Below are 21,504 nucleotides of genomic sequence, written 5' to 3'. Positions count from 1 at the left end.
CCACCAAATTTAAACAAGTTAACAGGCCAACAAGCCAGCCACTTAGCCACTTAGCAAGAGTTGCTCTCAAAACAGACGTATACATGAGAGAATGTAAATAGGTTATAGAAAAGTATAACAGTGACTTTGTATACATTATAACAGGGACTTGAACATTTTTGTGTTTTGATATCTTTGAGGGTCTGGGAACTGTGTGATCCCTCATGAACAAATACATACTTTTTGTCATTATTTACTAGGTAATATAGCATAACAATGACAAATCTCTAAACAGATTTGTAACAAATGAAATTTGTAGTAAAAATTATTAAATTCCCAACCTGTGGTTTCTTCCCCACCTTAGATAATTTATATTCTCTGATATAAGACACACACAGAGCCTTTATATTTTTAAATAGCTTTATGCACCACAATAGCTGGGCAGTTCCCTACCCTCCATGCTGTTAGAATCTTCTTTCCTATCAATAACCCCAAGTTATCTCTTGCTATTTACTATGCTCCAACTGGGCTGCTCTTAACCCCATTGGGCCGCCCTCTGGACCATGTTCTCTCTGCCATTGTCTGTTAGCCTATGGCAGCCCTCCTTCTTCCCTCTGCACATTGTTCTTCTTCATTGAAGGTTTCTCCCTCCTTCTTTCTCCAAGCTCACAAACCTCTCAGCCCCACCTATATCCCTTCTGCCCAGCTTTTGGCTGTCAGCATCTTTATTCACTCATCAGAACTAACTTAGGGGAGGGTCCCAGGGGCTACATGTGGAGTCCTTGTCTTGGGGGCCAGCACTTAGCATTACAATAGACAGTAAAAGATAAAACCACAACAGAGATTCAAACAGAAATAAAAAGCATTCCTGAAAAAGAATCTTTCCATCACTGCTTTTTGGCAACACAGACAAGATCCTAGCTGGCTCATTAAATCACTGCAATTGGGAAAGGGGAGCAAGGGGGGAAAAACCATAAAATACAAGCAAAAGAGCATACTTATCGATTATAGAATTCTACAACGTAGGAAATCCCAAAGAATATAAAATCCCTAATACCCATAAAGGAGTTTAGGAAAACCACAAAACAAAAGGTTATAATATATGTTGCCTTATCTAAGAAAAGAGAGTATATGCTGAAAACCAAAAAAGCACTGATTTCAGAATCCAAAGATGACTTCAAGAGAAGAGGTATATTATGCACATGATGGCAAAACTCAATGTTAAGATTAAATTCTTCTCAATCTGGTATATAGACTTAACAGAATCCCTACCAAAGTTCTAGAGAATTGTTATAGGTATCAACCAATTGGTTGTAAATTTTCTTGAGAGTGATAAAGAAACTAACCCAGGTGACCAAGCCCACTCAGTCAACAGGGTCTGCAGGGAGGGAGTGAGGATGAAAGAAAAAAAGATAATTAGACAACACAATAGCATGACTCCAGCAAGCACTGAAGCAAGTTATTTTTATCCCAAACTGCTTTTATACCACTCTAACTACATGCAAAGAATAGGGTCAGTTCTTAGTCAAGGAACAAACAAGACATGAAAGTCTGGTGATAACTGTATCCAGGGACTTATCAAGATGATCATACACAAGGAACACATTCCTCTGCTGTATTTTTTTTTTTTTAGCCTATTTCCTTGTCCCAGCTTAATGTCAAATATTCTTGTCAATTTCCTAGAAGCAACATCAAAAGCTCTCCAAATCTCCCTCTTTTTTATTTAATAAACAAGACTGCATCTGTCTTCGGTTGTTCTGACAAGAATGCCTTCTTTTACCATCATTGAAAATGCATTATCTGAGGCAATGAACTTCTGTCTTAGCTTGGTAAGCCCTTGTGCAGAGTCTTACCTGTTATTGACTGCCAGCCTGTTAAAGTAGTGGCTTTGTCTGGGCATCCATTTTAAGTTTCAAGCCATATATTTTAGCTGCCAACATGTTGATGTTGTTAAAGGCAAGTTTTATCAACATGGGCAGGAATAAAGTATTCCCAAGACAAGAAGGCCAGCATGATCAAACTATGTAAACCATTTTTGAAGCTTGACCACGATGAAAATATGACTGTAAGCCATGAATAATTTTATAAGCAGTATCTGCTGATAAACTAACACAGCACATGAATTGGAAAAGAACAAAGCTAGAAGATCATATATTTGGCCTCCTGCAAGGCCAATGGAACCATGCAGTGAGTTTCACACCTACAGATTTAGAAATATACCTGGAGTAAATATTTATAGACCTTGTGTTATTATTTCCTGAATAATATAGCATAAGAATGACTTACATAGCATTTAATTGCATGTGGTATTAAAAGTAGTTTAAAGATTTACAGTACATGGGAAAGTGTGGGCACGTTATCTATAACAGGCACTTTACATACTTTATAACAGGTACTTGAACATTGTGTTTTGATATTTGTCAGGGTCTGGTATCAAATCACTCATGAATACTAATAATGATCTTCATGCACATCCTTATTTCAAAGTTAACTTTGCTCTACACTAACCAGAAGCAGTGTGATTCTGGGAGAGATGAACACAATCAGCGATCCAAAAGAAAAATCAAAAAACAGGGCATAGAGCTGTGTTCAACTGACATTTTAAGGTGCAAAGAAAGGTGCAATAGAGAAGAAACCATCTTTCCAGTAATAATTAAATATCATATGCAAACAACAGCCAAAAGACTTCACAATGACACTGTTTTTATTTATTCAGAAATGTTAGGCAGCTGATGTATATGAAGCAACATACATTACTCCCATACCTCCCTTTTAAATACATTTATTAATTGATTTTCCTTGAATGAAGGGAAGAGTCACCTATGGAACTCAGTGTGCATGTGGACAATCAGAAGACAACTTGTTTCAGTCAGTTCTCTCCTTCCACTAAGTGGGGCCTGGGGCTTGAACTCAGGTCATCAGCCTTAGCAGAAGGCATCTTGACATGTTAAGCCATTCCACAAATCCCTGTTTCTTCCTTTAAGTGACTATGTGTGTCCATCTACTGAGACTAAGGAAGTACTTCAGTCTTAGAAAATGTAAAACAGTTATAGCAATGTTACTATAACCATAATTTTACTTTAAAAACAAAATGAAAACTTCCCTGACCACAAACTGAATTGGTGGAATTGGGGGACAAAGACCTTGTAAGGACCACCATTACTGTTGGCCAGTTCAACTAACTGATCTATATTTGTAGCCAAGGACTGATTTACTGGTTCATTAACAGTCAAAGGTTCCTCCAAGTCCTAATGTCTCTCTATACCCAATGTTGATACTCACCAAAAAAATCTAGATAACTTGTATGAATGAGGCACTGACAGGTGAGTTTGCCATTCTTATTCTTTCACTGTCTCAGTTTCTTTGCCCAAAGAATACAACTCATTCTGAAGAAAGTGTTGCAGGGAGCCTTGCTGCCATTTTTTGTGACTGCAACGATGCCAGATCAGTATCTCCGGAAGAGAGGAGATGGCTTTTCCTGACCTACAATAAAAGATTATGTAGTCAAAAGAATGAAATGATAGTATCATTCTTTTGTGAAACTGTTGTGAGTAAAAGCACTTAAAACTCACCAGGTAATTCACTCACTTTAAGGAACTTTCCATGCCTGCCTGTATCATGCACTGTGCATAGTCAGGGTTGAGTAGATGGCTCAGCAGCTTGGCTGCAAAGCCTAATAACTGTAGTTCACGTGGCTGAAGGAAAGGACTGGCTTGCCCTCTGACTTCCCTATCAGCAAACACCATGCCCCCTCCATCCATCCATCCATCCATCCATCCATCCATCCATCCATCCACACACACAGAGAGGTGGAGGTGGTGGTGGTTAGGGGGAATAAATAATTTTTACAAACTTTTAGAAGTGGTAAAATTCCTGTATTGACATAGTGTAAGTCTACATAAGGGGAGACAAAATACACAGCAATTACAAATGCTTTCTGAGAGAAGGAAATAGTGTCTTAGGAGAGATAAGTTTGCTAGGTTGACAAGACGGAAGAGAGGTAGTGAGCTGCCTTTAAGCAGGCTCTGCTCTCAGGCCTGCGTTCTGGGAATAGAGACAGAGAAGGCTAGTGGGCAAGTCGAAACCATAAGCGGTTTGAGCTTCTTCCTGTTCAGTGAAGCAATGTTAACTGAATAAGTGGAATTCTTAGATGGTGTTAAGTGGAGACTGAGGTGATCACATTTACTTTTTAAAAAGATCTCTAAAGTAACTATAAAAGGATACACTAAAAAACAGGTAGGAGGCAACTTCAGTGTTCAGTGAGAGACTATGTGGTTGCAAGAGGAATGCCTATGTTTTCCGTGAATAAAATGACCTTGTTTTACGAATGAAGTCCACATTTTAAAAACTACTTGAAAATTAGGAGAGAGATCAGAAAAATCAAGTTTGTCCAGTTTCTTCAAAGACAAAAATCAAAAGCAGAGTACCGCAGTACCTGTTTGAAACTATCATTCAGGAGGTTGAACAGGAGAATTTTCTTGAGTTCAAGACCAATCTAGACTCATTTGTTGGTATTCTGTCTAAGCTCCACCACACCTACCTGGCAGTAGCCAGGTATGCCCAACCCCATAGATCTGGCCCACTATAAAAGGGGCTCTTGCCCCTCCTCCCTCTCCCTCTCCCCCCCTTTTCCCCCCCTTCTATCCCACTCTCACTTCTCTGCCCCTTGGGCTCTCCTCCCCCGCCCCCACGTGGTCATGGCCGGCCTCCACTATACTCTCTCTCTCTGCCTTTCTCTACCACTAGCTTCCAACCTCTACCCTGAATAAACTCTATTCTATACCATGCCTGTGTATGTGTGGTCCCTCAGGGGGAAGAGGTGCCTGGACGAGGGCCTGCCTGGGCACTCCCTTCCCCCACACCGTAGTGCCACATTTCTCTAAACCCCCAATCCTCTCTTTTTAAGCCCCCTTCACTAGTAACATGACTCTCAAAAAAAAAAAAAAAAAAAAAAAGAAAAGAAAAGAAAAGAAAAAAGCCCCACCAACAAACAAACAAAAATATCCACCCAAATCACAAAATTAGATATTGAATGTGATGAATTTTCAATTAAAGAGAAATTGAATCTCTGGCTCATAAATTTATTTTCAATATTGAAAATTTTAAAACCATTTCTCTGACTTTACGATTGTTCCACTTAAATTCTTACTTGCCAGATTATGGACACAAGAAGTGAAAGGCACCAAATTTATTCAGTTTAGCTCTCTCACTACTGCCTAATAGGGAGACTTGAGAACGTGAATTTTCTCATCTCACTAAAGCCTGAGGGTTTTCTGTGGAGTGCATATGTGTCCATCTGTTCCACAGAAAAATCTTGGTGATTGGAAGAGATATCATATATACACTGAAAATTACCATTTTTGCACTGATGCTTTAAAAATGCGTTTTCATTTTTATGTTTATGTGTTTATACCCTGTGTGGGGTACCAACCTTTTGGTCCTGTGCCCTGAAACTCAAGTGAAGTTGAATACCATGTTCTTGACAATAGGTTTAAAAAGAAAAAAACGTGTAAACACTTTTAAGGCAAAACTAAGAAACATACCTTTTATTCTCCTCCCGCCCTTTCCCTTCCTTCCCTTCCTCCCTCCCTCTCCTCAGACTTCATTTACCTGTCAACAAGGTACTGTAATCTTTGCTGGTGAGACAGAAGACTAGAGAACAGTTTCTGTGTGGCTTACTCTCTACCTGATCATCATGAAAAAGGACCGAGTGGATTCTTTTGACAAGAACGAGCTGATTTTTATATTCTTGTGTTCATTAACAAAACTTTGTTACTTTCTCGTAATTCAGACGTTATTTGATCCTCTCGTCCTCCAACACCTGAAAACATCGGATCTTGGACTCTTCCTGCAGGGAGCGCCTAGTAATCAAGGCAAAGCCAAGACAAATGCGGATAGGGCAGCAACTACGTTTCCCAACATGCTCTGCTGGGAGCACAATGGAGCTTGGCGTCATCCGGGTCACGTGGCCTCGCGTTTCCCGGAGCGCTGAGGGATTCCGGCCGGGGTCCCTCCCCTTGCGGAGGGCCCTGCTGGGCCGGGAAAACTACAGTTCCCGGCATGCCTCACCTCGGGTGCGCCTGCGTACCGGAGCAACTCCGCTGGCGAGCGGCTTGGTTTAAAGAGCTGTTTTAGTTCCATGGAAACAAACTTGCGGGCAGCAGGACGGAGCTACGGGCTGGTGGATGGATTGGGGGTGAGGCTGCCGGGCCCAGACAGGAAGCTGAGGTGGGCGGCTTAGGGGAGAGACCATACCTCTAAAAAAGGTTCCTTTCCCTCCCAGCCCTCCCAGTTCCTTTCCCTCGAAACCTCTAGAGCCTTGGTTTACCTTGCTTCAGTACTCTGCCTGGCTGTGAAAGCGGCCTCAGGTTAAGTTAGCTTTGGTTGGAGCACAGCAGAAGGGTGGCCAGTCGCTGAGACCTCTGCTTTAGTTGCTGTTCCCCATTTAGGTATACAGTTAGTTGAAGGTTCCTGGGGAAGGCTTTTTCAACATTGCGGCTTGGTTTTCTGCCACTGGTTATCCTCCCTGGCATGCTTCTTAGACTTGAGGTATTTTCATTTGTATTTGTACATTGTTTCTTGGTTGTGCTGGGCTACATCTTTGTTAAATATTGTCGTGTTTGTTTGCCATCCACAACAGCCAAGGTACAATGTTAGGTTCCGCAACAAAAAAGGATTGAAACCCTACTTGAATTACCTTTTTTTTTTTTTTTTTTTTTTTTTTTTTTTGACATCCCAGGTGATAGGGAATTATAGGCAGGGTGAAATAAAGGGTTATTTCAAGCCAGCTGCTTTCCAGGCACCATTTGGGACGTAACACACACTGCTTCCTTCCTCTGATAGAAATTGCATGCTCCGTGACAGTAAGATCCATTCCGCTGCCGACAGCAGATAATCTGGAAACCCTTTAGAGACATGAATACAAATGTGGTGTCAGTCTATGCTACGAATGCCATAGTATGGTTAATGCCAATAACCCCTTTTGCAAAAGACTTGGTCCATGGTTTGATGAAGACAGCAGGAACTTCACCTGCATAGGCCAGGATGAGACAGTGCTTAGGACTAAGTTATATTTTGCAACCTGAAAAGAGAAAAAGAAAAAAAAGAAACCAGAAGGCAGAAAGAAACACACAAGACCGAAGATGGGAGGAACCTGGGATACACCACAGTAGGGGGCCTGCCAAGCCCATTTGGTGGTTGTCCCTGTGATTCTAGCATTGGGAGGTGGAGACATGGGAAGCTTAAAGTCATCTTGGGCTATCTCAAGCCTAAAATAAGTAAATAAGTCTTAATGAGATGTACTTATGTATTCCTTCCTGGTAAGCTTGTGTGTTTTCTGAGGTCCCAGAAAGGCAGCTTTTTTCTTTTGCTGCCTCTTTTCTCCCTTTTTTTCTGATACTGACACCAACCAAAAAAATCTCCTCCTAAAACTGGGCATTCTCATAGTCTTGGAAGAGGCTCTGATCCAGTGCCCAGGTGACTCCTCACGCACTCCCGCGGGTGAGCTTGTCTTCTGTCTTTACTTTTTGACTCAGAAGCATAACTTTCTCTCTCTCCTCTGCCTCCCCTGCTCTCCTCTTCCCTTTCCTGCCCCCACCCCACCCCTGCCCCGTCCCACTGTTTCTTTTTCCCTCTTCCCTTCCTTTCCCTTCCCCTCTATGTATGTGTGTGTGCACTCACACGCACACGGGTATGCTCGTTTCTACATGCGGGTCTTTCCTAATCACTCCTTGGCTTATTTTGAGCTAGGACTGCTCACTAAGCCTGGAGCTTTGGCCTGCATAAGGCAGGGCATATCGAATCATCACACTGGGCCACTTTGTGGCAATAAATAAATAAATAAATAAAGTATTGAGGGAGTAAACTGCCAGATAAAGTTGGCTGTTTCCTTTCTGCTATTGCTCATCTTTAATCCACCATATTTAATCCACCAGGAAAACAGAAACATGTCTGGATATGATCATGTGTTACTATTCCAGCTATTACCTGCTTAGGCAGCTGCAGAGGCTTTTGTCTAGATTATCAAATAGCCTCCAAACTGCTCTTCCTACTTTACCCCCCCCCCCCAATCCTTGTATTATCTGGGATGGGGTGGCCAGCCCGATCCAGCCCGATCAAGTTTCAGTTACATCTCAGCAATCTCTGATGCTGTGAGTGGTCCCTTGGTAAAACCAGAACAGTTACAGTGGTGTTCACACGGTGTTCACGTTCTGCATAATTTGCTCCCATTTCCATCCCATGCTTTCTTTTCCTTTTCAAGAACGAACTGAATTTTACTTACTGTCTGTTCAGCTGACAGTCTCTATAAGGTCAGGGAGTTTTGTCCGTTCCCTGTGTCCTCCCTAGTGCTTATCGCAGATCTCATTAGCAATGGCCATTCAGAAAATATTTGTTACATATGTGAGGCAATTTTGTCTCTTTAACAAAACCACTTTCTGTTGGTTATGCTGACACCAGATGGTATCTTTTATCTAAACTGGTAGTAAATGGATGTAGCTATTATTCAGTGTAGGAATGGAGTCTATGTCCACAGAAGAAAGAGTGCCTTCCCCTTTCAAAGGCATCTCGCTTTTGCTAGTACATTGCTTATGATATTGGGCTGTGTGTGTGTGTGTGTGTGTGTGTGTGTTTCTTGGAAGTTACCAGCCTAGAATGTCTTTCCTCTTTAAGGGCTTCTACCTGTTTACCTGTATTCTGTATTTCTTTAGGAGAGTTATTTATGTCCTTGAAAGACATAATGACTATCAGCATCATGAGAAGTGATTTTAGATCTGAAATCTTGCTTTTCCAATGTGATGGTGTTTACAGGACTTGCTATGGTAGAAGAAGTGGGTTCTGATGATGCCAAGTAACCTTGGTTTCTGTTGCTTATGTTCTTATGCTTGCCTCCCACCATCTGGCTATCTCTAGTGCTTCCTGTCCTTGCTATACCTGGTTGGAGCTTGTCCTTCCTGTGATCCTGGTTGTGTCAGAACTCCTGTCTGTTGTGACAGAACAGCTGTCTCTGGGATCTTGTGATTATGGGATCCTGGGTGTGTCAGAGCACCTGAGAGTCAAACTGCCTCTGGGACCCTGAGATCCTGGTGTGACCAACCTCCTGGCTTGCACCTCATGGCTTGCTCATTCTGGTTATAGAGCCCAGGATGATTAAGAAGGACTGTACCACCCACCATGGGTCTTCCACATTAATCATGAATTAAGATAATGATGTACAAGCTAGATTTTGGTTTTACAAGACAGGGTTTCTCTGTGTAGTCCTGGATGTCATGGAACTCACTCTGTAGACCAGGCTGGCCTGGTCAGAAATCTGCCTGCTTCTGCTCCCCCAAGTGCTGGGATTAAAGGCGTGTGCTACTGCCACCACAGCCGCCGCCGCCACCACCACCACCACCCGGCAACAGGCTAGATTTTATGGAGACATTTTCTCAGCTGAGGTTCCCTCCTCTCAGATGACTATAGTGTCAAGTAGACAAAAATGAAACAAAACAAAACCTAGCTAGAACAGCTATGAATACAAACACAAAAATGTAACATCTATGTATATATACATATATATGTGTATACACACATACACACACACACACAAATAAATTTAAACAACCACAAGTGTAGGCATCTCAAGAAATATTGACTGGGTATCCAATAGATGACTCAGCAGTTAAGAGCACTGGCTGCTCCTCTGGAGGACCTGCGTCCATTTCCCAGCACTGACGGTGATAGGTCCAGGTTTAACTTCACGCTTGTGCTGTTTGCTGAAGATGCTTGCTTTCACCAGCATGTGCTTTTAGCATCTTTGTAAAATACCAAGTGTCTGAAATGCTGTGTACTCATGTTTGGTTCTTCTGCGTCAGTTTTTATACCAGTACCACATTGTTTTTATTACTACAGCCGTGTAATGTATCTTAACATCTGGAACTGTTACCCTCCAGCATTGTTCTTTTTGCTTAGGGTCATTTTGGTTCTCCGGGATCATTTGTGGTTTCATATGAATGTTAGGATAGTTTGTTATTATTATTATTATTATTATTATTATTATTTCTGTGAAGAGTAAGATGGAGATTTTGGCTGGGATTTCATTGAATCTGTAAATAGCTTTCTGAAAAAATGGTCATTTCTACAATGTTAATTTTACTGACCCATGAGCATGGGTTGTCTTTCCTTTGTGTGTGTGTGTGTGTGTGTGTGTGTCTTTATCTCTTCACAGGTTTAAAGTGAAGATCCTTCACTAGTGTTTTAGAGTTTTATTGCTGTGAAGAGAGTCACCATGACCATGGCAGTTCTTATAAAAAAAAAACATTTAATTGAGGTCTGTCTTAGTTTCATGATGCCCATTATCATGGTAGGAAGCATGGCAGCATCCAGGCAGACATGATGCTGGGAGATGGAGCTGAGAGTTCTACCTGTGGATCTGCAGGCAACAGAAAGAGACTGTGTGCCACACTTGGCATAGCTTGAGCAGAGGAGATCTCTCTCTCTCTCTCTCTCTCTCTCTCTCTCTCTCTTCTTTTGACTAGTTTAAGAAGGACCAGCTGTGTAGCTGTATATTTGTGCTCTTTGAGTATCTGCTAGAATTCTGGGATTCCTGGCTCTCAACATTTTTTTTTTAAGCTGCAAGTCTTTATTATTATTTAAATTTCATTTGTTATAAGTTTGTTTAGGTTCTTGATTTCTTCTTCACTTAATTTTGGTGGTTTGCCTGAATCTAGAAACATATCTCCCCCCCCCCCCCACACACACACACAAGCTTAATGGAGTACAGGTTTTTCTTATAATATTATGAATTTCTTGGTGTCATTTGAAATGTTTCCCTATTCTGTTCCTTTCTGATTTTATTCTTTTGGATCCTGTCTTTCTTTTAGTTAGTTGGGTCAAGGGTCTGATAATTTTGTTTACCCTTACAAAAGCACCAGCCCCTTAGATCAGTTGATTCTTTGTATTATGTTGTTGTTGCTTCTGTTTCCTTGATTTCTGCTCTGATTTTTCTTTCTTGCCATTGGCTGTATTTGTATTTGGTTTGTTCTTGTTTTTCCAACTTTTGAATTGCATCATTCATTAGTCATTTACTTGTGTTCTTTGTGATTTTTTTTTTTTAACGTAGGCACTTAGAGGTATACATTTCTCTCTTAGGACCTCTTTCATAGTGTCCCAGGGATTTTATTGTTCTGTGTTTTTATTGTTATTTAGTTCCAGGAAGTGTCTCTTTCTTGATTTCTTTGACCATTTCATCATTCTTTAATGAGTTATTTCATTCCTAATGAGTTTTAATATTTACTAGAAATTTCTTTTTTACTGTTAATTTTTTTTTTTGCATTATAGTCAGATAAGATACAAAGAGTAATTTCTTTTTCTTTCCATTTCTTTTCTCTTCTCTCTTTTCTTTTCTTTTCTTTTTTGTAAAGTGAAAAGACCAGAGTCCCTACAGGACATGTCAAGACCAGTTCTCAGCACAAAGGAGATTTATTTGCCCCAGAGTGAGGAAAGGCAAAGGATAAGAGACAAAGATGGGAGACTGAGGAGGGAGAGGGAAGGGAACAGAGAGAAGGGGTGGGGAATGTGTGCCTTGGAGAGACAAAGGGCTGCCTCTGCGCAGAGAGGAGGCAGACTTGGCCCGTAGGCAGTGGAAATTTTTATAGGGAAGAAAGATAATAACCCTGCTTTAGGATGAGTTGGTTTGTTTTGGTTGGGCCTGTTAATTAGGTGACTCAAATGGGGGCTTTTGATTGCTGGACTTCAGTACTTTGATAGCTGGATCCTGGAAGTAAGTCTCGTGAGGAGAAAGTGGCCAGATAGAGGAATAGACCTTGGTAACTGGCTTTAGGAATGTACTGTAATGGTTTTTAGCAAGGGGGAGAGCAGCCTGTGAAGGGTAAAACCTGTAGGTGCTGTACTTGCGATGCTGCCCCTGCTCGCTGTGCTGCTCACCATGGTTGCCATGTCCCACGTGCTAGAACTCTTCATAAAGATTTTCTGATGCATCCCAAGATGATGTCTATTTTAGAAAAGCTCCTGTGTCCTACTGAATAGAATGTGTATTCTTTGATGTTTGACTAGAATACACTGTTAGATATTAAGTCCATTTGATGTATGTTCAATTAATTCTTATGTTTTTCTGTTATTTTTTGTCAGATAATTACCTATTGGAGAAAGAGGGATATTGAAATCACCTACTATTAATCATGTTAATTGGTGTCTTTAAATCCAGAAGTAAATTTGTTTTCTTTTTAACAAATTTAGGTGTCCTAAATTTGGTGCATGTATGTTTAGGATAGTAATTATCTTCTTGGTTAATTCTTCTTTTGATTAGAATGAAGTCCTTTTTTATCTCTTCTGATTAGTTTCAGTTTGAAGTCTATTTTGTCAGATGTTAGGATAGCAACACTTGCTTGCTTAAGTTCTTTCACCTTACTTTCATTGAGTTGTTTCTTTGTGTTTTATTTAAATTCATTGAATTACCTGACGAAGTTGAAATTATGATTGTTCTTCTAAGTTCTGTCCTGGAGTTCATCGAGGTGGTTCTTTTTGGGTTGGCTGGATTTTTAGAGAAGATGCTGGCTTGATCCTTTACATTGTTTGTATTCTTATGAGGAGATCTTGGCATATGGGTTGTTCTGAGTTTGTTGTGGGCAGGGCAGGTTGCGGAAACAGTGTGCATGTGGGGCATATTGGGTCTAGAGGTTGGAAATGGCTTTGGGTAGAGTCTGGTAGTCAGAAGGGATTGAATGGTATACAAGCCTAGATCTGTCTGGTTGGATATGCTTGAGAAGTCCTATTGTTTGAGAACCCTGGGCCAAGCAGAGAGTTGCTTTGCAAGGAAATCTAGACTAGGCTGGTGCATGAGTTGTAGGACCCAGGCTAAAAGTGGTGAATAGTTGGATTAGGGTAGAGCAAAGGAGCTGGGACCCACCTCCTCTCCCTGGAGGAGAATGTGGGAGATCTGACACTGAGTCTAGTTTTATTATCTCTATATAAATAAATGTAACTAAACTGTACAGTAACTATACAGTAACTAAACTGTATAGTCTTAATTTTTCCTAGTTTTCAGTTTTGAAGCATAGAATCCTGAATATATCTCTATATATGTTATATTTTTCTACCCCTTCACTCAATATTGTTCGTGATTTGGATATGATTGTAGTGCAGTTTTTTTTCTGCTGTATCCTTTTGCATAATCCTGAATGGACACTTGAGTAATTACAGTTTAGAACTATTATAAATAATGTTTCTATCAACATGCTTTTACAAATAGCCTGGTATACATATCAAAAGTGAATGAGTTGTTTGTTTTAAATAAAAGGTCGCACCAGTCTTTAATGTTGCTACTGTCAGGCATCACATTTAAAATTAAAGCAGTGTTCATTCAGTGCTCCTTTGCAGAAACGAGACATAGATATGCCAAAGGTACTTTCTTTTTGCTGGCATATTAGTAATTAAGATTCTTTGCTTGTAAGATTCTTTCTTTGCCTGAGCTATAGAGCTGTGACTCAGAGGATATGCCGCAGGGCATGGGCTGTGGGAGGGTGGTAGTATTTTGCTGCTCCTGCTTCAGGCTTATCAGATAGAAACTGACTTTAAAGCTCACTTCAGCAGACATATTTGCATCCTGAGCCTTCATCTTACACTTCCTGTCTGTAGCAGCCACTGAGTTACTGAGGGCTCTCCTAGGTGACTAAGGAGGCTGGCCTGTCACTGCTCAGCCATGCCTATACTGTGATTGCTTCCAAGGGGTCTCTTAAGCTTGACATTAGCTTTTGTTTCCCCATGTTGGGATAAGGCATGTGGCATGGGGAAAGGGGAGATGGGGGTGGTTGTTGGGCAAGAGAGTTTTCAGGTAGCCCTATGACCTGTTACTAATAAGTTCCTAAACATAGGTTGGCTTGTTGAGTTTGAGCTTGTACCCCATGCAATGGCCCCTTGGTCATTGTCCACCGCTACCTCTTCTGTTCACTTTATAATAAACTCTACCTCTCTTCACTGTGTTCTGTATTTCTTCTCTGAACTCTTTTGATGGAGATCACAAGGACTGGGAGCTGAGGGTAGGCCTGAGAGGGATTCTGGTCATTCCTCTTATGGTTTTATTTACCTCTTTCTTCTATAACCACAGTACCAGAATTGGTGTTGCCTATCACCTGGAATGGCAGTGAACAGGAGAAGGGGTTTAGTATTTAAACTGTCCTTTATTCAGAGAGTCAGCAATCTGGGGAGATAAAGGGTTAACACGATCTCCAAATCTACTTTTTCCTTCTCATCTATAGCTAAATCCCTCTGTAGAAAATGAAAAAGAAGAGAGCCAATAATGTCAAAGTTGAGTCTTTTCTAAATGGCTCATGGCTATCCTTGCATCTAAGATAAGTGCTTATACTTCCTTGCAGTCTCCTTCCCATTTACCTCATTATTATTATTATTATTACCTCTCTGTGCAAAGAACCAGATTTGCATATATCAAGGCCACTGAGTCTCACCTTCTTGAGGCACTCCAAACTGTTGAAAGCATACATGAGTTTCCTTTCTACAAATGCTCCTTTATAAAAAACACAGAAGTGTCACTATCCCTCCTTGCTGTCCTTTTTCTCTTGTACCTGTTTTTCTATTAGCTATTGCTGGAGACATAGTAACATGTAGCACAATTGACAGCCTAGGAAAGATCCCCTGTGTGTGCTGAAGGTAGCAGAACAAGCAGACTGGGGCTACCCAAGCCCTTAGGAACCTAGTTGATTATATTATAAACCCACAGCTTCCAGACATAGGGGTGTAGAATTTGGTGTTTGTCTTGGTGGATTTGGCTTAGGTCTGATGTAATTGGTTTTCTTTTTTTGCCAGACTCCAGTTTTTCCCATTTCAGAATAGGAATAGTTATTCTGTGAAATTATATGTTGGAAGTTTACAGCTTGTTTTGATGTTAAAGAAACTCACAGTTAAGAGACCTTGGACTTTTTTTTTTTTTTTTTTTTTACGATTTATTTATTTATTATATGTAAGTACACTGTAGCTGTCTTCAGACACACCAGAAGAGGGTGTCAGATCTCATTACAGATGGTTGTGAACCATCATGTGGTTGCTGGGATTTGAACTCAGGACCTTTGGATGAGCAGTCAGTGCTTTTAACCACTGAGCCATCTCTCCAGCCTGACCTTGGACTTTTAAAGTTAGTCTTTAAACTAACTTTAAAATGAATGACTGAATGAATTTTATACTATAAAATGGTCGTGAGCTTTATGTGGTCAGGGTTAGAGGTTATAACTTCAAAGTGATGTTTTAGTGTCAGATTGAAGAGGATGGAATTATGATGTTCAGTGTTACTAACTTGACAGAATCTAGAAGTGTGAACCATGTTCATAGGTCATTCTCTAATTTAAGATTGGGCGGGTGTTTGAAATGTAAATAAAAAATATATCGAATAAAAAAGAAAAAAAAAAAAGATTGGGCGGGTGGTACCATTCCGTGAAAGGAGACTCTATAAAATGGAGAAAGTAAACTTAGCAATTGTTGGGTTTCTTATTCTCTGAGATAATGGATACACCAGCTGTTTTATGCACCTCCTGTGTTGACCTCTCTGCTACAGTGGATTGTACCTTGAACTGTGAAAGAAAGTAAATAAACCCTTTCCCCCACTAAGTTGCCTGTGTCAGAGTATTTTTCTCATAACAACAGGATCAGAAACTAAGATGCTGGTGAGCCACATCTTTGCTTGTGTGTAAGTACTTCATGGTGAGGCACGTCTTTGCTTGTCTGCCCTTCTGTCTGTCTGTACTGTCTGTCTGTCTGTCTTAGTTACTTTACAACTGTGACAAAATACCACTACCAACAACGTCAAGAAGAAAATCTTTAACCTGGGGGTCAGAGATCATGATCCTTATGTGGGGAGCATGAGAGGCATGCAAGCATGATGCTAGAGCAGTAGCTGAGAGCGCACACCTCCAACCACAAGCAGGAGACAGAGTGCTAACTCTGGAAAGATTTTTGAAATCTCAAAGCCCACTGCAGTGACACCAGTCATCTGACAAAGCGATTCCTTCTAATATTTCCTAAATAGTTCCACAGCTGGGGAGCCAGCTTGCAGACATGTGAGGCAGTGGACCATTCTCATTCAGTCCCCTGAGAGGCCGACTGCAGGAGAGCCTTGAAAACTTGGCCCTCCATGGGCGAAGGATATGATGACGGTTATTATTTCTGTTTTTAATCAGAAAACCAAAAGTCTTCCCAGACTCTCCTTTGTTCCTTTCTGCCTGGTGCCTTGTTGGCTAGAATGCATCTCCTAGAAGTGCCAGCCGCAGGGGATGCTGGGCATCTCTAGTGTCTTTTGGATAGAAGACAAAGGCATCAGTGGTGTCTACACAAGCCTCATTAAACATTTGTTCTCTATCTTTTTCTCCTCCCCACTTCCAACCTTGTAAACACACAATTAGCAGTTGACACAATTAGAATGGCAGTAACTGTGTTACTTCTCCACTGTACTGCTCCATTTTCTCTCCATGTGGCTTAGACTGCTCTAGGCCTGTATTTTGGCAGCAGAACCAGTTCTGTAAGGTTACTTCGAGAGCTTTCCTCCTCCTTGTTAAACAAGAAATACCATAGTGAGTAATGTAGTAGCATGGCTAGGAATCTCCTTATCCTGTTGTTGTTGTTGTTGTTGTTTTGGATTTTTTCCCTCTTTCAGGAATGCATGTTGTACTGGATGGAGTGAGAATGGTTCTCAGAGGCCCATATATTTGAGTGCTTGCTTCTAGGTTGTTTGAACTGCTTGAGAAGGATTAGGAGGTATGGCCTTGTTTGAGGAAGTATGTCACTGAGGGCAGGCTTTGAGATTTCAAAAGCTCACACTAGCCCTATTCTCAGCTACTGCCCAAATGCTCTGCCTGCCTGCCTACCTGCCACTGCATTCCCTACTGTGATAGTTGTGGATTCTAACTCTCTGAAACTGTAAGCCCCAAATAAACTCTTCTATAAATTGCCTTATGTCTAAATACTCCATTAACATCTGCCCATGTCCTTTTCATTTTCTTTACAAATTGAAAGCATGGAAAAGAATTAGTAGATATGAGTTTCTTTACCTTGTGTCCGTTATCTGGAGAGACTGGACAGTAGATAGTGATTAGGTCTCTTCCCTTCTAAGGTCGTAGTATTCTCTGTACTATGCAGTGACTGCCACATCTCCACTCATTAACTCCCACCAACATTCCAGTGGGTTTTTGTTGTTGTTATTGTATGTTTGTTGTAACAGCGTCTCATGTAGAACAAGCTGGCCTTAGATGTATTGTGTAGCCAAGTATGGCCTTGAACTTCTGATCCTCCTGCCTTTACTGTCCTGGCATGGCATGCACTGCCAAGTCAAGTGTATGCAGTGCTGGTGACTGAACAGGGCGACATGCAAACACTACCAACTAAACTATATCTCTACCCCTCAAGCATTCTAGTAGTATACCAGCTCTTTACACGCATCTCTGGGCTTGGAATTCGGTTAGGGGAGGAAAACAGAAAGCCTGCTAGTGCAGACATCCTCTTTCTCCACTGACTGACCACTGTGTTATGAGCTCCTCTGCTCTACAACACCCTTATCATGATGCTGGATGGAAGCCTTAGTTTGTAAGCCAGAGTACCACCTTTTAAGTCTTTCTCAGTTATTTGTTTTTAGCAACAAAAAGTATAATAGAATCACTTAGGGTTGAAGGATTTATTGTATCTCCTGTTTTCATAGTTTTGTGTCTATGTTCACTTGGCCCAGTCACCATTGTCCCATGGCAAGGATATCAGAGTACCACTACTGAATGATAAACAATGGGAGTCTAAGAAAACGGTACCCTTCACAGACATGCACACAATATTCTACTACTGCCTCTAATGAGGTTTTTCCCCCAACTAGCTCATTCAGTATAAATTTATCAAACATTAGCCCTGTGATGAAGTTAGTATAGTCAAGCTGGGTACCAAGACCTCAGCATCAGCCTTTAGAATAATAAACTATGATGTTATAATAGATAGGTGGTACAAAACCTCCCTCAGAAGTCTTAGGTCCCTGTGATGTGATTACAAATAGCAAATAGGATAGACTAGATTATAATGTGATAACAAAGAACTCAGTAGTGCTCAACAGCTTTCCACTGTGACATAGGTTTACTGTTTACTCAACTGTTTGTCATGGATGCTCCAGGTCATTGTCACTCTGGGACCCTGACCTGTGGAACAAAGCTATCTGGAATGTCACTTATCTCACAGAAGAGGGGAAAAAAGATGGTGAACAGCAAGTTAGCTTTTAAAGCTTCTCCCTATAATTGAGGAAAACAGGGCCTACGTCCATTCCCTAGTAAATAAGACAGGATGTAATCCTCTCAAAGGAAGGGCCAGTGACCGTTTTGAACAATGTGAAAGCCTCTTATGCTAATATTGTAACCTTCTAATCTTAGGTGCATATGGAAACTACAGTGTGCAGACCCGTCCTGTCTCCAACCCACATCAATGCAACAGCTTCTGAAACGTTCACAGTACTTCAGCAGAAGATGAGAATAGTTGAGGAACAGACCAGCTCTCTGAGAGATGACCTTATAATGCTAGGATATGGTGACAGACGGTAACAAGGAAAACTTAACTAGAATGCTGCAGCTTGCAGAATTTTAGTTTAATGCTAGTAAAACGCAGATGAGATAGATACTTTTGGAAATATGTTTCCATATGAACTTTGACATAAGTATATTTTTAGATAGAGTTGTGGTTCTGTGATAGGGTATGTGACTTAATTACTTCTTTGTTGTTTTGATAAAACACTATGACCCAAGCAACTTATGTGGGCTTATTTGGTGTTTACTGTTCTAAGGGATGTGAGTTCATGATGGTGGGGTGGACATGAAGGAGGCAGATAGCTGAAGCAGCAGTTGGGAGGTCGCACCTTGATCAGCAACCAGGAGACCGAGAAGATAGTAGGAGTGGCAGGAATCTCTGTAAATTTCAAAGCCCACCCTCAGTGACACACTTCCTCCAGCGAGTCCACACTGCTAACCCTCCCCCAAACAGGGCTATCAACTGGGGATCAAGTGCTCAAATGCTTAAGACTTATAGGATACCTCATTGAAACCATTACTGTAAGTTAGTCAGATCTCTTGCTACCACAAAAATACCCTTGAGGATATCTTAAGGGAGGAAGGATTTATGTTAGGTTCTCCATTTCAGAAGTTGGGTTCTTGGTCATACGGACCAGATGTGACGCAGAGAAAACTTAGTGGGAGACGTGCTTGCCTATGGCAGCCATGGAGAGCCACGTTAGGAGAGTGGGGAGACACCTTCGACAGCTGAGCCTTTGAGGAACACCTTATATATAAGCTATAGCATATAGCCATGGCCACTATCGTAGTTCTTATTTGGAAATCAGTTAAAAGGAAAAATTAAAATGACCCATGTCATTAGTTTGGTCTTGATTTTTCCCTATAATAGTTATTATAAATTAAGAGGCAGGTTCTAAGTCCTTAACTATTTCACAATTTAGAGTCAAATACTAAAACCGAACTATTTTCGCACCTGTCTCACAAAAGAATTTTTTTTTGTTTTAAAGTTTGTTGGCTTGTTAATAGTAGGGGGAAATACATGTTTATGCAGTTAGTATGGAATTTATTGGTGTGGTTTGTTTTAGAAAGGTATATATTTTCTGATAGGTATTATTTTCTGGAAGGTATATTTTTGAAAGGTATTATATATTCTCACATTAAAACATTATTGTAGTATAGTTGCTATCGTAGGACCCATAAATTACTTGTAAGCACTTAAAGATTAAACTTGGTATAAATGCTAAGTATTTTGATAAGATAATGAAAATTTTATTAGTTTGCTTAAAATTTTCTTAAAATAGGAATATATTACTTCTATGCTGACTTTAATTCCTACATTGCTACTTAAAATTAATATTTACCATGTTTTATGTATCATGTTCTGTGTTGATAGACATAAAAGGTTTTTATTTTTTAACTTCAGATTAAAAAAACAACAACTAAAGGGATGGGAAATGAGTCAGTATAAACTGCTTGACTTGCAAGTCTGAGGGCCTGAGTTCAGATTCCAAGGACCAACACCCACATACCCACTTTGCAACCCCTACAAAGCTGGGCATATCAGTGCTTGTAACCCTAGTACTGGGGAGATGGAGGCAGCAGGATTGCTGGCCAGTTAGTCTAGCCTAATTGAGGAGATAAAATTTCAGTGAGAGACCTTGTCTCAAAAACTAAGTTAGAGCTTAAAGAAGTCAGCCAGTGTCAACCCCTAGCCTGTGCACACATGACAGCCAACGCCTCTCCACCCCCATTGGGGTTACAGATGCACGCTGCTGCTTTTAATGGGTGTGCTGGGGGATCTGAGCCCAGCACTTGAGGCCTTCTGCTTACCTGGCAGCACTTGGCTGACTGAGCCATCTCCCTAGACCTTTCTTTACTGTCTTCTACACCTAAGTATCTTTAGTGAGACTTGACAGTTACATCTCTTTTCTGATGTCAACACCTTTTATTTTGTTGTTTCCTAGTTTCTTTGTCTAGGGCTTCTACAGCTCTCTGTTCAGTGCTCCTCATGAAATTAAACATCTTAGCCTTTACTTCATACCTTAAAGAAAAGTCTTCAACTTTTTGCAGTTATGATATTAACTTTGGTCCTGTCATATGTGTCCTTTACTGTGTGAGGAACATTCCTCCTATGTATAGTTTGTTGGCAGCTTTTTAATGAAAGGACATTGGATTTGTCAATTTTTCCTGCATATATTGGAAGTCCTATGACTTTTGCCTTTCAGTGCTTTGCAGTAGATAAAGGACAGGCCATCTAGATGTATCTGGAAAGGTTGAGATGTTAGGTTCCTGCTCCAGTTCTTCTGTCCTCAGGGTGAAGCTGAGAGCAGACATTTACTGCCTGTTGTCTGCACTAAATGGCAAGAGGATCTGTGTCTGAAGTGTCTGCTCCCATTTACACTGCACCTCTGACCCTGGAAAACGCTGTTGGAGGTGGGCTCATAATGTCCACCTCTTTATTATTGGTTGTTTGGGAACATTCAGAAATGCAGAACCCCATCAAGCCCAGACCTAGATGGTTAAAGAGCTAGTCCTTCACGGAGAATCTATAGCAGACAGGAGCATTTCAGAATAAATCTTAGACCTGTAGTTGTCACCACTGTGAGGCTGGAGAATACTCAGGAAGTGCTCTGCTTCCTCCAGGCATTGGAGTTCTATTATTGTGATCTACAAAGACTCTCAAGTGTCCCTTGCTTTTCACTGAGAGGGCATTTAAATGCAGCCCTTCCTCAGTTTAGCTTAGTTAATTGGTAGTTGTAGAATAAGCTGGAGAGAAGGCTTGGGAAGTACTGAGCTCCTTTTTAAGCTGCTAGAGCCCCATTTGCTGGTCTACTTAACTTCTCAGCAGCAGTGGGAGAGGACACTGGCAAACTCCTTTTAGAGAGAAACAGAGAGCTTTTGAATTTAAGCCTCTTTTTCTTCTTCCCGGGAATCAAGTGTTTGGAAGTGCTTGCATATTTATACAACTGTCATTTTGTTCTGTGGTCTAGAGGCC

At 40.9% G+C, this 21,504-nt stretch overlaps 1 protein-coding gene across 1 annotated transcript in view; it reads left to right on the top strand.

The window, feature by feature from the left end:
* The first annotated feature begins 6,118 nt into the window (after positions 1-6,118).
* Ccdc150 (coiled-coil domain containing 150) overlaps positions 6,119-21,504 on the top strand; it is a 126,410-nt gene continuing 111,024 nt past the window's right edge. The window contains exons 1-2 of the mRNA XM_052191833.1: positions 6,119-6,175; positions 18,378-18,541. Of these exons, the coding sequence (XP_052047793.1) occupies positions 6,119-6,175; positions 18,378-18,541 (221 nt within the window). The remainder of the gene's footprint in view (positions 6,176-18,377; positions 18,542-21,504) is intronic.

The sequence above is a fragment of the Apodemus sylvaticus genome, chromosome 9 (assembly GCF_947179515.1).
Source record: "Apodemus sylvaticus chromosome 9, mApoSyl1.1, whole genome shotgun sequence".
NCBI lineage: Eukaryota > Metazoa > Chordata > Mammalia > Rodentia > Muridae > Apodemus > Apodemus sylvaticus.
This window is presented reverse-complemented; position numbering and strand designations above follow the sequence as displayed.